A 19,357-nucleotide genomic window follows, 5' to 3' on the forward strand; every position below is an offset into this window, starting at 1 on the left:
TTTATAAATGGACTATAATGATAAGTTCAAAAAAGTTGAGGGAAAATCTATAAAGAAATAATTGCAATTTTATTACACAAAAAAATACATAAAGGGACTAAAAAGAAAAATTCATAAAAGTTGAGGGGGCCATGACTCGGCTCCATAACAACGAAATTTATGGAGTGCTTTCTTATCCACCATAATAACTTGATTACCAAGCTACTAAAAAAAAAAGAATCACCATGCCATTCTATCAAAATAGATTCCGACAAACAACGCAGTGAGAGGAGATCAACTTTCCCAAAACACTTCCTTCTTCAATCTCGGAGTCCTTAGTCTTGGAGCTCCACAAATGAATCCCGTAAGTCTCACCGTCGCTGAGCTCGTTGACCTTGCTCTCAACCCACCTTGACTCGGACTCATTCAAAGGCTTCTTCAGAAGCCTGTGAATATCAACAAAACTCACAGGGTAAAAAGCCTTGGAAGGCAATATGGTAAGGTTGTACCCGGGATTAGCCCCAACTCTCTCAACAACCCTAGAAACAAGAGAAGGACCGTTGTAACCCCATTCGTTACCGTTGAAGTTCCACGTGAACTCTTCCATGAAGTCGAACAAGATCGGGTGGCTCATCTCGAAGATCATGACCGCGTTGTTCAGCTCCGTCCACTTCTTCGTCTTCGAGTCCACGCTCTCCGCTCCGATCGCGTTCTTGAGCCCGTAAAAATCCCTCAAGACAACGTAGTCAACGTCTATGTAGACCCCGCCGTATTTGTACAAGACCGCGATTCTCAACAAGTTCGAGAGGCTTTCGGTGAACGGGACGGACCCGGGATCCTTGTCGCCGTTTCTCATCCCTTCGAGCCACGACTCGCCCGGGGTGTTCTTCAGCAAGAACGAGACGTCGGGCGTGAGAGCGAGGACCCGAAATCCGAGGTCGATCACGGGCTTCAGAGCCCTGTAACCGCGCCTCGAATCCAACGTCCTCGAGAGGATCACCAAGCAACCCTTCGGGTGAGCTTTCACTAGGGTTTCCACGCCGGCTAGCTCGCGAGGCCCGAAACTCTTCGAGGGAGCGAACCAAGTCGTGTAGAGCTGAACGTCGCAGCCGTGGTTGAGGAACTCGAGAAGCCTGGCGTGGAATCGCTTCGCCAAGTCGCTCGGCTCGAGGATCTCCGTCTCGGTGAGCCTGCGTCGGAACCACCCGATCCTCTCTTCTCTCGTGACGTTCGTCGGAGGGACCACGACTTCCCGGCTGTCCAAGTCGTCATCGTCGAGATCTTCTTCGTCGTCGTCGATCTCTTGTTGTCGTTGAAACGACGTCGTGTCGTTGAGGCCTACTAAGAGGGGTAAGATTAATTCCTCGGTGTCTTGGATTCCATTTAGCTCGAAGATCTCGTAGCTCGGCAGATCAAGAGGGTAAAACGCAACCTTTGAAACGATTCCATCGGCGTATATCATGAAGAGTAGAGCCATGAAAGACAACGAGAAGAATAAAGGCGATCTCGCCTTACACTTGAATAGCCGGAGAAATAATTTTCTGGACAACTTTTTCTCCATTGTATTGATTTAGTTAGTTATCGTGTATAACAAGTTATTTGGGAAATAAAGGGTTCGGAAAAGATTAATGATTTATAAATAATATTTGATGATCAAATGGACGCATAATTATTTCTTGATGTATCCGGTAGTTTTCACCTGAAGTTGCTTATTTCCCATGATGTTTTAAGTATTTTATTTTTTTTCATAACATTGATGCTGGGTGAAAGGTTTTACGTAAATGTGCTTTTAGAGAGACTTGTTCGATCGTCATTGGAAGAATTATTAGGTGTAGTTAATGCTTTTGATAAATTGACGTAGTTAATGTTAAGAATTCCTAAGTTCGATGTAACATCATCAAATTTATAATCTCAAAGGGACTAGAAATAAAATCTATAGAGATATGTAATAATAAAGTGTTTTAATTCTTAGAAATAAGTGCTAATTAATCCATGATAACGATAAACCCATGTTTATTATAACGATTTGATGAGTATTCTATAATAAAAGGGCATGACGACACGTGAGGCCACCACAATGATGATGACCACATGCAATAACAACAACAAATAATAACTATAATAATAATAATATTGAAGTTCGAAAATTGATCTATGGAAAACCCTAAGATCCTTGACGGAGCTTTTGATCCCTGCGATATGGACAAATCGCAGATTCTCAAAGACCATTTCTTAAATTAAGGCTTGATTGTGTCTCGCTTAATGCCATAGGAAAAAAAAGGACAAAAGAGAGTTAGGAGCTAATAAGGATTTAGGTGGGGTTTAACTAAGGTTTGTGGCTTTGCTCTCTTTTACAAAGAAGAATCGGAGGGGACGTTTATTAATAGGTTGTGATCTTATGATTCCAATTATATAAGAGAAAAACACCAACCAAGAGAATTGGCAATCCTATATCTTGTGGGTGTCCTCGGTTGAGGCTATGAACTTGGGATCTAGCTAATGGTTTTGGGGTTGAGACTCTTGTGACCATTGCCTTTAGATGTCTCTACTTAAAGTTCTAACATTCACTCGAGTAAAGTCAAGTGATTTAGGGTAATATCGTTACTTAAGTCATTTTGAAACTATATAAATTGTACAATAGTCATTGTTTACGAAATAATTATAAATTAACCACATGAATTTATTAGAGATGATTTTAAAAGTATGGTTAGCTATTGGTAGTGTTTTTTCCCATATCAATGTGAACCATTTTAATGACATTTTTTTAAGGCGGTTTTACTGCTAGTGAGGATTGAGTTGATGACCTATCGATTAAGTTATGCTAAGAATCACACATATAATGACATTTTAATGACAAAATGTCATTAAAGTACAACTATTTTGATGATATTAATACAATCGTAGTTCATGAATCGTATGATAAAGGACGAGAGAGTGTTTGTGAGAAACGTAGTGCTTTTCTCATTTTCTGATTAACACACACTGAAAATAAAGCAGAGTACTTATATGTTCAGTGTTTGTATGTAAAAGACTAAAAAAGCCATCAAGGCTGTTATTACAGACAGTATAAAAGAGTAAAATGACATGATAATAAAATGATATAATAACGAGGACTCTAATACGCCCCCGCAAGATGGAACTCATGGCGGCCTGAAGATGTCCATGAGAGCCATCTTGGAAATGAGAGACCGAAGAGCAGATCCAACAAGCGGCTTGGTGAGGATGTCAGCAAGCTGCAGACTGGAACGAATGGGCAAGAGCTTCAGAACGTGTCGCTGAAGGCAATCGCGCACAAAATGACAGTCGATCTCTATGTGTTTGGTGCGTTCGTGAAACGAGGGATTCGAGGCGATGTGCACAGCAGCCTTATTGTCGCAGTATAAGACAGCCGGAGAAGGGCATGGAACAGCAAAATCACGCAACAATTGCTGAAGCCAAATGATCTCAGAGGCAGCCAAAGCAAGTGCACGATACTCGGCCTCGGCGGAGGATCGCGAAACAGTCCCTTGCTTCTTAGATTTCCACGCAATAAGGGAGTCCCCCACAAAAACACAAAAACCAGTGACCGATCGACGGGTGTCAGAGCAGGTGCCCCAATCAGCATCTGAAAAGGCGCGGATCTGCGAAGAAGGTGAGGCCGAATAGAACAGGCCAAGCCCAGGAGTGCCCTTTATATAGCGGAGCAGATGGTGCGCTGCCTGAAGATGTGGGACACGAGGAGCCGAAAGGAATTGGCTCAAAGTATGGACACAAAAGGTGATGTCGGGGCGAGAGATCGTCAAATACAGGAAGCGACCAATCAAACGACGATAGGACGTAGCATCAGAAAGCAACTCACCGCTGGAGGCATTAAGTGGAAGTTTTGGATTCATTGGAGACTTCGCAGGCTTGCAGTCCAAAAAATCAAAATCTTCAAGCAAATGTAGAGCATACTGTCGTTGAGAGATCACCAAACCAGAAGAAGAACGTGCAACCTCAAGCCCAAGGAAGAACCTCAAATCACCAAGATCCTTCAACTTGAAGCGAGTGCCAAGAAAAGCCTTCACAGCAGCAATGAGGACTGAATTAGGACCGGCAACGATGATGTCATCGACGTATACAAGCACGACAACAAACTGAGAACCACGTCCCTTAGTGAAGAGAGAATAATCAGCCTTGGACTGTTCAAATCCAAACTCCACTATAGCCTGGGTGAACTTCAAATTCCACTGTCGCGAAGCCTGCTTTAACCCATATATGGACTTGTGAAGACGACAAACGGGTTTGGAACCAGGTGGCAAGAGGTTAGTCGGAGGAGAGTAACCCTGAGGAAGGTCCATGTATACCTCCTCGAACAAGTCTCCATTAAGGAAGGCATTGTTGACGTCCAATTGAGCAAGTTCCCAGCCATGAGAAGCAGCTAAGGCCAGCAAGAGTTTGACCGTGACTAGCTTAGCCACCGGGGAAAAAGTATCGACAAAATCCACACCCTCTTGTTGGTTGTAACCCTTGGCAACTAACCGTGCCTTGTGACAAGCTAAAGAACCATCGGAATGAAATTTGTTTTTAAAAACCCATTTACAGCCTATAGAGTGCTTACCCGGAGGCAAAGAAACCACCGACCAAGTATGGTTAGCGTCCATGGCTGCAAGCTCTTCCTTCATAGCCAAGCACCACTGGTCGTCCTTAGCCGCTTGGTGATAAAACCGTGGCTCAAACACCGTGGAAACAGCCATAATGAAGGGATGAAAGGAAGAGGACAAACGAGCATAAGAGAGGACCTTGTCCAGCGAATGTGGGGATGAACGTGCCGGAGCCTCGAGGACTTGATTCAGATGAAAATCAAGTAGCTTCGGGGGTAACCGACTAGGGCGCTCGGAACGACGAACAACTTGGGCGAGCGGAGGCTGTTCTGGCGAGCCGGCTGATGGAGACAGCGATAAATCAGGCGTCAGTGAACCAGCACCAGGTGTGTCCTCAATGACCACAGCAGGCGGGGGACTGCGAACAACAACATGACCAGGGTCTGGTGGATCAGCCATAGAGTCGTCTGATGCCTTCGGAAGCACAACTGTCGCAAAGGGATCAGGAATAGAGCTAACAAGCGTGACATCAAGAAAAGGAAAAACCATCTCATGGAAGCTAACATCACGAGACAAGAAAATTTCCTTGGTGTCCAAATCAAATAGCTTGTAACCCTTAACCCCAGGTGGGTAGCCAATGAACACACAGCGACGGGCGCGAGGCGCGAACTTCGTGCGATGGCCTCGAAGAGTGGACGCAAAAGCGAGACAGCCAAACATACGCAAAGAGCTGTAGTCCGGATTTTTATCGAGTAGCCTCTGATAAGGAGAAATCCCCTGAAGGACCGGTGTGGGTGTACGGTTGATCAAAAACACTGCTGTGAGAACACAATCGGACCAGAATTCAATCGGGATTCGCGACTGAAAATAGAGTGCCCGGGCAACATTGAGGATGTGTTGATGTTTCCGTTCAACCACGGAATTCTGCTGGGGAGTTTCTACACACGAGAACTGATGAATGGTTCCTTGTTTGTGGAAAAAATCAGCGAATACCAATTCCTTCGCATTATCGGAGCGAAAGACTTTAACCACTTTGTTAAATTGTGTAGACACCATTGCACAAAAACGAGGAATCAGTGTATGGACATCAGACTTTGCTCGCATTAAAAAAATCCAACAAAATCGAGAACAATCATCAACCAATGTGAGAAAGTATCTATAACCAGCATAAGAAGACACATTATAAGGACCCCACACATCGCAGTGAATCAAATCAAACAGTGAATCCGATAGATGATTGTTTGCATCGAAAGGAAGTCGTCGTTGTTTGGCAAGAGGACACACAAGACAAGGTAATTTCCTATTACAGTGAGTAATATCCAAAATATTCCTCATTGGTTCCAATTTCTTGAAAGACAAGTGGCCCAATCGCCCATGCCAAACCTGCGAAGAAACCTTATTGACTGTTGAGTGGAGCCCCTGGTCCGAACTCCTCGACAGCAGGTACAAATCCGAGACCAGATCACCCTTGCCAATCATTTTCATGCCCTTTGTGTCCTGGATTGTGAAACCATCAACATAGAAGATCACAACAGCCTTTGAATCCTTAGTCAAAGCACTCACTGACAATAGATTGAATTTGAAACCAGGCACCAGAAGAACATTCCTGAGCACTAGATCAGGAGTCACTCGCACATCTCCACAGTGATGAACCGGTATAACAGCATGATTAGGGAGTGTAACAATGGAGTGTGTAAGAGGTTTCAAGTTCATTAACATTCTCTTATCAGAACATATATGCCTAGACGCTCCAGAGTCTATAATCCAATCATATTCGCTAGCCTTAGCATCTGTGCTAATATGAGTGAGTGAGCAATTACCTGACAGGTATGAAGAAACATTGATCTCTGCACTGGAAGATGTCGGAGGTGTGAACGCCATTTGCTGAGACAGCATGTTAATCAGCTGGTGACACTGATCGTAAGTCAGCGATGAAACACCCTTAGCTCCTTCTCCATGAGAGACTTGTTGTGGCTGCTCGATCAAACTCCTCGAATCAGCACAGTTTGCCTGGCCTCTGAACCTCTTGTGACCTGGAGGATAGCCGTGAAGCTTGTAGCACTTCTCCATCGTATGACCATGGAACTTGCAGTGAGTACAGAATGGCTTGTCCTTCTCTTTCTTGTAATTCTTCTTCTGAGAATCATCTCTCACAGCAGCTAGAGCCATAGAGTTTGACAAGTCTCCTTGACCGGTTTCAACATATCCAATAGATCTCTGCATTTCCTCCTGAGAAACTAATCCATACACCTTGTTTATTGGAGGCATAGGATCCATGAGCAAAACCTGTCCTCTAGTCTGTGCATAACTCTCGTTGAGTCCCATAAGAAAAGACATGACATATTCTTCGTGATAAAATTCATTTAGAGCCTTAGATCCTCCACAGGAGCAATTGCACGAACACGTAGGCTTGTAGTTGTTCAGCTCTTCATGAATCGATTTCAAATTAGTGAAATACGCACCAACTGACTTCTGATCTTGCTTCAGGTTCGACAATTCACGACGGAGCTGAAAAATCCGTGGCTTGTTCCCTTGCTGAAACCTTTCTTCCAGATCTCGCCAGATCTCATGAGCTGAGTCCGAGAACAGAACACTTGTGGAGATCTCCTTGCTGACGGAGTTAAGCAACCAAGAAATCACCATATTGTTGCTGCGAATCCAAGCATTGTAGGCAGAGATGTTGGATCTCGAAGGTCTCTCTATAGATCCATCGATAAATCCAATTTTGCTCTTCGTCGACAAAGCAATCTTCATTGATCGGCTCCAGGAAATGTAGTTCTCACCAGTCAGAAGCTGCGTCACGAGAACCGTTCCAGGATTATCCGAATGATGAAGGAAGTAAGGATTGGAGAGATCTTCATTCGCTGGCTTCTCAGTTGCAGAAGTTGCTGAAGACAATTGATCCTCCATTCTTGATCTTCACGTAGATCGCTGTAGAGTCAATAGAGCCAGAAGAATTCACGAACACAATCAATCAAGCGATGTAGCGGAAATCAAACGCTCTGATACCATAATACAATCGTAGTTCATGAATCGTATGATAAAGGACGAGAGAGTGTTTGTGAGAAACGTAGTGCTTTTCTCATTTTCTGATTAACACACACTGAAAATAAAGCAGAGTACTTATATGTTCAGTGTTTGTATGTAAAAGACTAAAAAAGCCATCAAAGCTGTTATTACAGACAGTATAAAAGAGTAAAATGACATGATAATAAAATGATATAATAACGAGGACTCTAATAGATATTTGTTGTCATACTTTTGTAAATAAATGGCTCATATTGGATAATTAGAAAAACACTATCAAATGATCATATTTTTGGAATTATCACTTTATTAATTGGCGTAAATGGACACCAAACCTTTAATGTCCAATTTTCCGCCTACTTACATGCATATAATACTTTAATATTTCAATTGATTAAATGAAATCGAGACTCTATCATATCAAGAGATCATTTCATAAAACTTAACATGAAACATTAGATCAGAATTTTAAAGTTTGCAGTCTTGAATTAGACGCCATAGACTCTCGGCATCTGATAGCCTGAATAATCTGGAGGCAATCCGCTTCAAAAATTACATTCGGGTACTGGCTTTGGCCTCTTGCATATTTTTAGATTTTTCTTTTTTTTTAATAAAAATTTTTAGATTTATAATTACAATTGTTGATTGATATATGGAGATAAATTATGCTTTTAAACCTTGCTATACGTGGCATATCTTGAGATTTCCTCAAACAACAGGTGTTGTAATGACCTTGTTAGTCATAATTAATGGTTTTTAATTTTATCCACATGATTTTTTTTTTTTTTTTTTGGTAAAATTTATCAATCTCCCTATTTAATGTTTAGTTAAGTAATACGCCATATTTTTAGAACATCTGAAATTAAAACATCATTTACAACCCAATCATACGAAGGATATTATAAATCATTAATTGTTCGTAGGTTTTACTACAGGCGTGAAGTTGTCAATCGAGATCATCTGGTGTATACTAAGTCATAAATATTTTAAGATTTTCTCATGTGGAAGAGAAAGGAAACGTATAATAAATAAAGATATTTGTGTACACCTAAAATAATTAAATATGCAATTATTAACTATATGACTATATAAAAACAAAAAACATTGGAGATTTTACTGATTTGTTCCAAGGGACCGATTTAGTATAATCTTTTAAATATTACAATAAATCATTTGAAAACAAAAGGTATATGAAGAATTCTCTTTTTGAATCGGTAATGTTATTTCAAAATATATTTTACTATAATTAGTTCCAAGAGACTTATTTACTGTAGTCTCTTAAATAATACAACAAATCATTCGAGAATTTTTTTTTTTTTAGAGATTCCCTATATGGAACGCAGTGCGCAGATTGTGAATTACTCTCACAATCGGTAAATTTAACTCAAAAGTAATTTTTTTTTTTTAACTAAATATATCCTGACAAACAATGCAGTGATCAGAGATAAGCTTTGCCAAGACACTTCCTTCTTCAATCTTGGAGTTCTTAATCTGCGCGTTCCAAAGGTGAACGCCGTAGGTTTCACCGCCGCTAAGCTTGTCGACAGTACTATCAACCCACTTTGACTCGGACTCATCAACGGGCTTCTTCAAAAGCCTGTGAATCTCAAGCCAGTTCACAGGGTAAAAAGCCCTGGGAGGCAATACAGTGAGGTTGTACCCAGGGCTAGTAGTAGTATTATATACTCTCTCAACAACCCTAGAAACAAGCATTGGACCGTTATACCCCCACTTGTTACCGTCGAAGTTCGACGCGAAGTCTTCCATGAAGTCGAACAAGATCGGGTGGTTTATATCGAATATCATCGCCGCGTTGTTGAGCCTCGTCCACTTCTTCGTCTTCGAGTCCACGCTCTGGATCCCGATCGCGTTCCTGAGGCCATAGAAATCCCTCATGACCACGTAGTCGACGTCGATGTAAACGCCGCCGTATTTGTACAAGACAGCGATTCTCAGCAAGTTCGAGAGGTTCTGCGTGAACGGGACGTGGCCCGGGTCGTTTTCTCCGCTCCTCATGGCCTCGAGCCACGGCTGAGCCGGGGTGTTCTTCAGGAGAAACGACACGTCCGGGGTTATCGCGAGGACTTTGAACCCTAGGTCGGTGATCGGCTTGAGAGCCCTGTAACCGCGTCTCGAATCCAACGTCCTCGAGAGGATCACCAAGCAGCCCTTCGGGTGGGATTTCAGTAGGGTTTCGATGCTCATTAGCTGACGTGGCCCGAAGCTCTTCGAGGGAGCGAACCAGGTTATGTAGAGCTGGATATCGCAGCCGTGGTTGAGAAACTCGAGAAGCCTGGCGTGGAATCGCTTCGCCAAGTCGCTGGGCTCGAGAATCTCCGTCTCGGCTAGCCTGCGACGAAACCACCTGATTCTCTCCTCTCTCGTCGTCGCGTTCTTCGGAGGGACAATAACCGCCCGATCGTCCACGTCATCGTCTAGACTATCGTCATCTTCGATCTCGACTTCTCGTTGAGACGACGTGGTGTTGAGAACTTGGGCTCCGTTGGGCTCAAAAGCCTCGTAGCTTGTTGGGTCAATTGGGTACAGCGTGGCCTTGGAAACGATGCTATCGGCGTATATCATGAGGAATATAGCCATGAAAGACATGGGCAAAAATAAGGGCGATTTTCCGGTGGAGTTAAATATCCGGAATATTAATTTCTTGGCGAACTTTTTCTCCATCACAATGATTTTGTTCCCGTGGTATAAGGATTATTATTTATATAACATAGATCAGTTTGAGAAATAAGTATCTGGAAAAAAAAAATAATTGTTCCCCAATTTTATTATCAAAACTGAACATTATATAGAGTACAACAAAGGGGTGTTTTCACTTACGATAACGTTGTTTTCTTGCCATGTATATCATATGTTTCCTTGGTTGATGCTGGTCGATGGGTTTTACGCATAAATGTGCTTTTGTAATATACTTGATTGATCCCGAAGAAATTAAGCGTAGTTAATGTTAGGATTGATTAAATATATATATATATATATATATATATATATATATATATATATATATATATATATAATATGCGCTTCAATTTATTATGAAAGTTCTAATTAAGCCATGATATGGATAAATAAAGATAGAATATACGAAAGTGCTAACTAATTGACTATAACGATCATGATGTGTATTTTCTAAATAAATGACAGTACTTATTACGTATACATAGCTATAATATTCCATTGATTAATTCATCCTTCGAAAAGGAAACGGTACATTTTTTTAAACGTTGGGGTACCACATAAATTTTATTAAAAAAAACTCTCATTTGTAGTGGAGGAAAACGTAGTTACATGATACCATTTTATTAAGGAAAAAAAAAAATTATAGTAAAGGAATAGATTACACAAAAATTTGTGATATCTGTGCTCTATTTACAAATAATATTAATTAAATTGCAACCTAAATCTTCAACTTTAAGCAACCTAATATTTAGAGTTGAGTACCTAATTTTGCAAATCTAATCAGCCGGCTTTGTTTTGCTCCCGATAGATATGACTAAGTTGAATATTGGTGGTAGCATTCCTGAAGAAAGTCAAATATTTGCTCACTATCCAAGGCGGGTTAATGTCGCCCAACAAAGAGTCGATGAGAATCTTTGAATCACTTTCAATCATATTTATTTCCGGCCAATATCAGTAAGGTTCTCGATACTCCAACATAAACTTTCCATCTCGGCTTCCAAGTTAGAATGAACCATATAGTAGTGCGAGCATAAGAAACAATTACATTCCCAATCCTATCTCAGATTAAACCCCCAATCACGCCAAGGCCATCTTTATATGATCCATCAATATTTAATTTGAGCCCCTCTTTTGGAGGGTGCCAGCAAAGCCATTTAGACTTACTCGGAATAGTTTGCAGGAGTTCCATATTAAAATTCATTAGCAAAGCAATTTGATTGTCACGAAGAGTAGATGTCCCATGGGAAGTAATATGAAGCGTATCAAGTAGGTTCAATGTTTCCTTGATAATAGGATCACTAGACATGTTTTTATCATCGTGAAGGCTTTTGTACCTAACCTTCTAAATCTCCCATAAAACAGAGCAAGCAATATAACAATTTTTTTGTTAGCACATATTGATTCTTTATGTTGCCTTTAATCCAAGAGGAAAAGAGGTAAGAAATGATAAGTTCCGTTGTCGAGTGCATGAGAAAGGTCTTGTAGTGATTCCAAACTATTTTAACAATACAAAAGAATAAATGGGAGAGATTTTCTCTACCTGGATTAGCACAACAATGGCATCTATAGGCAATAGGAATTCCAAGTCTAATAATGCGATCATCAGCTGGTATAGCTCCACACCAAATTTTCCAAATAAAAAAAGCTAATTTTGGGAGGCATACGAGCATTCCAAATCAGCTCAGGTGGTTTTATATTAGGGAAATACTTCCAAATGTAGTATTGAGATGTGGAAAAAATTCCTGAAGAGTTTGGGGTCCAAACCAACTTGTATAGAGCATGAGAAATCACTAGACTACGAATGTGTCGCCAAATTTCGTCACTCAAAGCGCTATGCAGATTTAGTAGCATCTCATGGTTATGGATTCCTTCACCAACAGATATTGAGATCATCGGAGCTCGAGGCATAAGGAGCTAAAATAGTATACACCAGTTATCACGCCAGAATAAAGTATCCCCTCGTCCAATGCACGATTGGGAGTTATCCAAAATGTTCAGGACCAATGCACCATTAAATACTTAAAAAAAAGTCTAAATAAATAAATTTGGCTTGATATAGAATGAATAAATTTATTGAATGAACATGTTGAAATACATATGGCCGGGTAACCATTTCTTATTCACAAAAACAAAAAGAGTTAAATAAAATAATTGCTAGAAATATATAAAAGGTAGTTTATACATTGTCACTTAATGATATTCACAAATAGTAATGTAGAGTAATCTTTGGACCAATGAATTTGTTAGATTAATACATAGAGCTAGCATACAATGTATAGTATATGAATCTAGAGAATTGAAGTAACGAGACTGAAGACAATTGATATCACCAAACACAAAATAAACGATGTCACCAATAAGAAAAACAACTATGCCCGACCCAAACTTTGTAGTATCGACGAGCCAAGCTTGACGATCGACAAATCTCCTCCATACTCAGATCCTTCCAGCACATCAAAGAGTTCCGTTGCTTTGGTGGATTCTCTCGTCGTCGGGTTTTGAGAAAAAAAGGTAGATTCCACGAAATATGATTATTGATCTCACTAGTTTGTTTACTAGCCTTGCAACGGGGGCGCTTTTAAGCGGAAATAAATGAGCCAAAGCGGGAAAACAATCTTTCAATTTACCACCCCACACCATTCATCATTCCAAAATCTGATAATTGTCCCGTCTTGCGCTCTCCAATTGCACGTGCTATAAAATTCTTCTTGAACCGTCACGGACTTTTGAATATCTGATCGGTCGCCAAATCAGGGTCCCAATTATTTTTTTGTAGTCCGTAGATTGCTCGTATCACCACTTTGTGCCAAAGGGATTTCGTTCCAACGGAAATCGCCAAAGCCAAAAAATGCTTTATTTGTACATGCCACCGATCCGATACCCAAACCACCCTTCCTTTATAATAGATTTTCCAAGCCAACGCAGCTCGTCTTAGATCTCCGTCAAAACATTCCCTCCAAATGCTTTTCATGGATCGTTCGATCTCCTCGACCATCCTCATGGAATCATAAGTACACCCAGAAGAAATACATCGGGAGGGGACACGAGACCGAGTGTATAAGGATCAGCCTACCTCTTTTTTACATAATAATTTGATTAGTCCAACTCATTCCTTTTTTTTAACCACCGGTTCCCAAAAACTCATTTCGCCTCGAACTATCTCAAAGTGTGCACTAAGGTAAGAAATGGACCGTGTTCCTTCTTACAAACACTTGATCACCCAAAAAACTAAAGTTTCATGTACAAGAAAACGATGTCGACGCTTAACGAACACCCAACAAGTAATGAAATTTCCCAATTCGCCATAACAAACTACTGATTAGAAGAGTTGTATTTTTTGAAAAGAAAGAAAGATCCGCCGCATAGATATATGATGGATCAAAATGTCAGGTTTTAGGTTATGTGAATTAACAAAGGAATTACGCTTTTTGATTTCTTTCATTCTTATATGCAAATTCAAACTGAATTAATAAAATCAAGCAGAAAGCTCGCTTAAGTTTCCACTTCAAAATTCGAAGAAAAACTTATAATTAAATATGAATCAACACAATCGTGCAATATATTTGAATCATTGAATTCTAAACTAAAACTCAAGTGGGGTAACAAAGTATTTCAATTATATTGATAAACATAACTAATATTTACCTCACTATGATATACATATGGTGGTCATTGTAGGAATTTCAATTGAAAGTAAATGGAAACTAATAAGAGTTTATAAAAGTAATGAGTTACTCCTATCATTGTCAATTGATTTTGAGATGGAACTCCATAATGTTTCACACGATATCATAGTCCATTAAGTCCAAACGAGTATCCAGTCCAAATTGTTGAGATTCGGTCCCAGATGAGCAAACGCAAAGAGCCGCCATCTTGAAGAGGCATTTTAAGAATCCCACATTGAAAATAGGTGGTGATACTTTCACAGTCATAGAGAAGGTGACCAAGTTTTGTCGCTGGACTCATGACGATGGTGTGCAAACGAGCTCGCAAAATGAAACAAGAATGGGGATAGGCATAAGAGTTTTGATCGACCATCGCAATCACCGGAGTAACGTGTGGTGGTGGGTTATGGTGGTTCCTAAAGAGAGCACACAAAGAGAGAATGATAGTGATAGGCGCGTTTTCGTACGCGTTAAACTCTTATTTCCTGACTTGGAATCTAGCGATTTCTCGGGTGTTTTGATGGTTTTAATGTGTTTATGATGGTTTACAGGTTCAAAAGAGAAAAAAAAAGCTTCTATATGCTCTTTTGAGTCATTTCTCAACAAAACGAAGCATCGGGAGTCGAAATGGGGCAAAACGAAACAAGAGAAGCAAAGTGGTGAAAATTTCCGAAGGCGCGCGCCATACACCCCTCTTCGCGCCCCGCATGATTTTCTTCGCCAACCAAAGAGCGACAAACGCATTCCGCAAAGTCGCCAAATGCCTCAAAGCGCGCCGCGCACTTCTTTCCGTGCTGCGCGCCACGAGGTCTCGTTAGACTGTTTCGAAAATTAATGATTTTCGAACTGTTTTGTGCCGTCGGATCAGTTTTAATGCCCCAGATCACAACCTATGTAATCAGACATAGAGTCTCATAAAACACATCTTAGCTTCTTATTCGCTTTATTTATTTATTTTTGTTTAATTTAGTGATAATCATTCTCCTCCATCTTTTGAGTTCAATTCGTTTCTAGTTGATTTAATTGTTAATTAAGCTTAATCCTCGTGGGATTCGACTCGTTCTTACGATATATTACTTTTGCGACTGCATGCACTTGCGTACGAATTTTTCGCAACAGAGAACACTTATGTGTTGAACGCAACGACCAGGGCCAGTAGAGATGGACCATGGTGGCAGATAAGGATCAACAACAACGGAGGTAGAGAGAGAGAGAGAGAGAGAGAGAGAGAGAGAGAGATTGATTTATCTAATGACTTGATATTATTTAGTCGTGACTAAAATGTTTGTAAACGAAAAAAAAATGTTTGTCGTTAAAATCGCCCAATAATTTGCTAATTTTAGAATTAAACCCTTCTACAACTAAAAGTCGTGGTTATACCGTTTTCGTGGCTAAAGCTTGTATTTGTTATAGTAATCTCATCCTTACAAAACTAGAATAACCTTTTGAGTGGAGTTCGACCTCCTTTGGAGACATTTATGATTAGTTGATGAGAAGTTCTCTCCCGAGGGGACATTTATTTCACTTACTCTAATATGCTCAAAAAGAAGCTCAATAATGCACTTTTTATAGACTCCGCGACTTTATATAGCTCTTACGGATCAAAATGCATCGTGAGCTTGAGGGTCGAGGTGAGCCTTATGATCTACACCTTGCCCCATCAAGACCGCGATCTGCCCTCTTCCTACATGGCTAGGAGTTTGTTTTAATTTCTTAAAATGAAGTGGGTTATAAAATTGTTACATGTTTTGATCGATATAAAAGCAACAATCTATCACAGAAAGAAGATGAAACCATATATAATAACAATATAGTAAAACTTAGCACAAAAAGAACTACCATTAATTAAAAACTTTCTGAAGATCTCTATTTTTTTTTTTACTATAACCAAAACCTGATCTTCTAAGAAGAGACCTTGTTGGAAATGATAGAGTTATCGAAGATCAACCGAGCCACCACGCTTCCTTTTTCGATCTTGTAGTCCTTACTCCAATTGTACCAGAGATGTAGGACATAAGTCTCCTTTCCATTCAACTCCCTCAGAATTCTCTCGTCCCATCTCGCCTCCGACTCGTTCATTGGCCTCCTCATGAGCCTATTTATCCGCAGCCAGTTCACCGCATAAAACGCCCGTACCGGTAAGACAGTGAAGTCATAACTTCTATAATGATGTCCGGTCAAATACGAAGACTCGTTGGTCAACGTCCCGATCCTCCTTTGGATGACCCTCGAAATCAAGTACGGACCGTTATAGCCCCACTTGTTGCCGTCAAAGGACGCGGCAAATTCCTCCAAGAAATCGCGCAAAAGCGGGTGATAGATATCGAACGCCATGACCGCCCCATTTAGCCTTGTCCACTCTCTCGACACCGGGTTTATGCTTTGTGCCCCGACGCAGTTTCTTAGCCCCGATAGGTCTCTAAGGACGAGGACATCAGTGTCTAGGTAGATTCCGCCGTATTTATACATCATGAGAAGCCTAGCAAGGTTGGACAAGTTTTGAGACAACGGTATAGAACCCGGATCTCTTTTCCCGGCCTTCATTTCTCTTAGCCACCTCTCAGCCGGGGTGTTCGTCACTAGGAAGGGAAAGTCCGGGGCGACCACAAGGATACGGGGCCCGAGCCCAAGAAAAGGCTTCAGAATTCTGTACCCGGCGGTGGAATCGAGACTTGCGGACAAAATGACCAAACAGCCCTTGGGGTTTTTGTAAAAGAGGCTGTCGATGGTCAAGAGCTGTCTCTCGCCGAAGTAGTTTCCGGGCGTGAACCACGACATATAGAAATATGCGTCACATTTGTTGCGGCTAAAGAACTCCAATACCCGGCTATGAAACGATTGAGAATTCGGAGGATATTCTTTGAGGACGTCGAATCTCGGAAGGTTTTTCCGGAACCACGCGATCCGTTCTTCTCTTGTGATATTCTCCGGAAGAGTAAATGGGTCTTCGATGGTGACTAATTCACGAGAAATAGTAGTAGTAGTAGTAATACTGACAAGCCCTAGCTCATCCATTTGCAGTTTGCTATGGCTTGTACTAAGGGTAAATGGGGTTTTTTCAGTTTCTGTGTACGATTTCATTTTGTTTTCTTTGTTTTCAGAATTATGAGATGTTCTTATAAGATCGGAGAGAATGTGGTTTGTATAGATGATGATAAAAATAATGATGGCGTACACTAACATGGCAAAGGTACGATACTTACCCATAGTTTTGATAACCAATAACTTCTTGGGGATCAATCTCCTAGCTGCCATTGTTGTAAAAAAAAAAAAAAAAATTAAGGTTCTGTGATGGATTAAGAATAATCTATTTATTAAAGTCAGTGATTAATTTATATATGTGGAAGAAGACTGCACTGTCTATGTGAAAATGAAACTATTTTTTGTGTTGGCACATTTAAGTGAACATAGTAATGATATAATTCGAGCAAAGCTACATATTTATGGTGAACAAGGAAACATTTGAATTGAGCAATCGCATAATAAAGGTCATTAATTAACTATTTCATGGTTTAGAATAATAAATTTATAATATGTAGGTCTTAACTCTAATGACCAGGACATGAGGAGAAAAATGATATGAATAGATCTGCAATGCAAGCTATTTAGTTGATATATATTGATCTGATGGGTATCCTTCAATTTATTCCTGTATCGGTTAGTAAAATTGTTATTTTTACCTTCTACGAAATCATCTTCTGTTGTGATGTTTTTTTATATATGACTTAATCTATCTGTAAGAGTCTAAATAAATTTAGACAGTTGATTACAAAAAATTTCCCTAAATTTTTTAATTGAAACTGTATGACAAAAAAATTATAACAAATGCTCCCAGAAGCTTGTGTATACGCTGACTAGAACGAGCTGAATACAATGGAGATTTAGTTCGAATTCCTATAGCATAAGAACCTACAATAACAAAAAAAAAATGGTAAATAGACATGGTCGCATCTATTTCGTAAATAGAAGCGGCTGAAGTCACGTCTATTTCGTAATAGACGCGATTTTTGGGACTTTTGTCGTGTCTAAAGCCATTTTGTCTTACTATGTGTGGGTGCTAATGAAAGGTGAATTTGATGGCTATAAGTTTGTGGGTGTGGATGTGAGAGAACTTTTTCGAGGCGCGAGAGAGAGCTTTTATGTTACCCTTTATATTTTTATATTGAATATATATTTAAATCGTGAGTTGTTTAAACTTGCGATTTAAAGTTATATTTAGTGGTAATCATTCATGAACGTATATATTTTTTACAATTGTTTTTTTTTCGTAGCAAATGGACGTTATTATAGTTTACGTGACCATGTCGAACGCGGGATCGGCTAATCTTTATTAACTCTTTCTTTCTCCGATATTTTTAGATTCCACTCGATGATTTTAACCTTACCTTATATTCCTGGTCATTTCACCACTCATTTGATCCCCGAGTCTCTAACTCAATTTTGCTTTCGTAAAGGTATATAAAAAAGAAATCTACTTCGTCTTATTAGGATTTTATATCCCTATAACATTGTCTTCCTAAATTTTAGTATTTTGTGATAGGGTGTGCATGGTGCGGTCCGATCTAAAATCGACCAAAAAATCAAACCGGACCAGTCTAAATGATTTTAAAAAAATTAAACCAGATCGAACCAAATAAGAAAAAAATTAGACCCGACCAAACCGGTTAAAAGGGTCTGATCCAGTTTTAAACTTTTTCAGACTGTTTGAACCATTTTAGACCAAACCGTTTTGGACCCTTTTAGACCGAGCCGTTTTATTTTTAACTTTTTTTTATTTATATTTTTTTAAATAGTAAACGATCCAGTCCACTTTTAAACCGTTTTAGACCGGATTAACAATACTAACCGGTCCGGTTCGGTTTAGGTTTAAAAAAGTTAGACCAGACCTATGAAATTTTAAACCGTTTAAAATCGGACCATTGATTTAAAAATCAATGGTTCTTGTCTGATTTACGGTTTCATCGATTTTTTTGTGCTGTCCTATTGTGAATATAGTGAGAAACATTGGTATTGGACCTTGTAGTTTTTATTAATAAGAAAGTTATGAATAAGTACTGAAAAATTTCTATTCGGTATGTTGATTTCTTGTCACTTGTTTCTCACGTGAAGAATTCAAAGCGGTGATTTGGCATTGATTCCATGGCTTCTCTTTGAAGCCTTTACCATGACCGATTTTTTTTTTTTTTAAACAAATTATCTTTCCTATTGAATACTTATTTTCGAGCTTTCATATCATTTTTATAACTCTCATTTGACATTTTCCCCTCTTTCTCTTTCAGAAAATTTGGCGATTTTTACGGCTGCTCAACCTCTTCCATATCTTTACCGGTGAGTATTTTTCTATGAATTAGACAAAAGAGTTACAGGTGACAATTTTTCAAAGCTAAAAGATTGTGTTACCAAAAAATTAATATAAATTAAGGTCAA

General features: G+C 39.7%; 3 protein-coding genes across 3 annotated transcripts; all 3 read right to left on the reverse strand.

Moving 5' to 3' along the window:
• Positions 1–235: 235 nt before the first annotated feature.
• LOC149406461 (uncharacterized) lies at positions 236–1,540 on the reverse strand. Its single transcript, XM_089613600.1, has one exon. It carries the CDS (start codon positions 1,538–1,540, stop codon positions 236–238), a length of 1,305 nt encoding a protein of 434 aa, XP_089469726.1.
• Positions 1,541–8,827: 7,287 nt separating this feature from the next.
• Positions 8,828–10,250, reverse strand: LOC149406462 (uncharacterized). Its single transcript, XM_089613698.1, has one exon. The coding sequence runs from the start codon at positions 10,248–10,250 to the stop codon at positions 8,973–8,975; it is 1,278 nt and encodes a 425-aa protein (XP_089469824.1). The 3' UTR covers positions 8,828–8,972.
• Positions 10,251–15,832: 5,582 nt separating this feature from the next.
• On the reverse strand, positions 15,833–17,185 carry LOC149406463 (uncharacterized). The gene has a single exon (XM_089613739.1). It carries the CDS (start codon positions 17,183–17,185, stop codon positions 15,833–15,835), a length of 1,353 nt encoding a protein of 450 aa, XP_089469865.1.
• Positions 17,186–19,357: the final 2,172 nt, after the last annotated feature.

The sequence above is a fragment of the Urtica dioica genome, chromosome 1 (assembly GCF_054948205.1).
Source record: "Urtica dioica subsp. dioica isolate 48M chromosome 1, U.dioica_male_clone48M_v1_H2, whole genome shotgun sequence".
Lineage (NCBI taxonomy): Eukaryota > Viridiplantae > Streptophyta > Magnoliopsida > Rosales > Urticaceae > Urtica > Urtica dioica.

Coding starts and splice junctions, on each gene's coding strand:
- LOC149406461 (XM_089613600.1), bottom strand. CDS start 1,540: ATGGAGAAAAAGTTGTCCAGAAAATTATTTCTCCGGCTATTCAAGTGT.
- LOC149406462 (XM_089613698.1), bottom strand. CDS start 10,250: ATGGAGAAAAAGTTCGCCAAGAAATTAATATTCCGGATATTTAACTCC.
- LOC149406463 (XM_089613739.1), bottom strand. CDS start 17,185: ATGGCAGCTAGGAGATTGATCCCCAAGAAGTTATTGGTTATCAAAACT.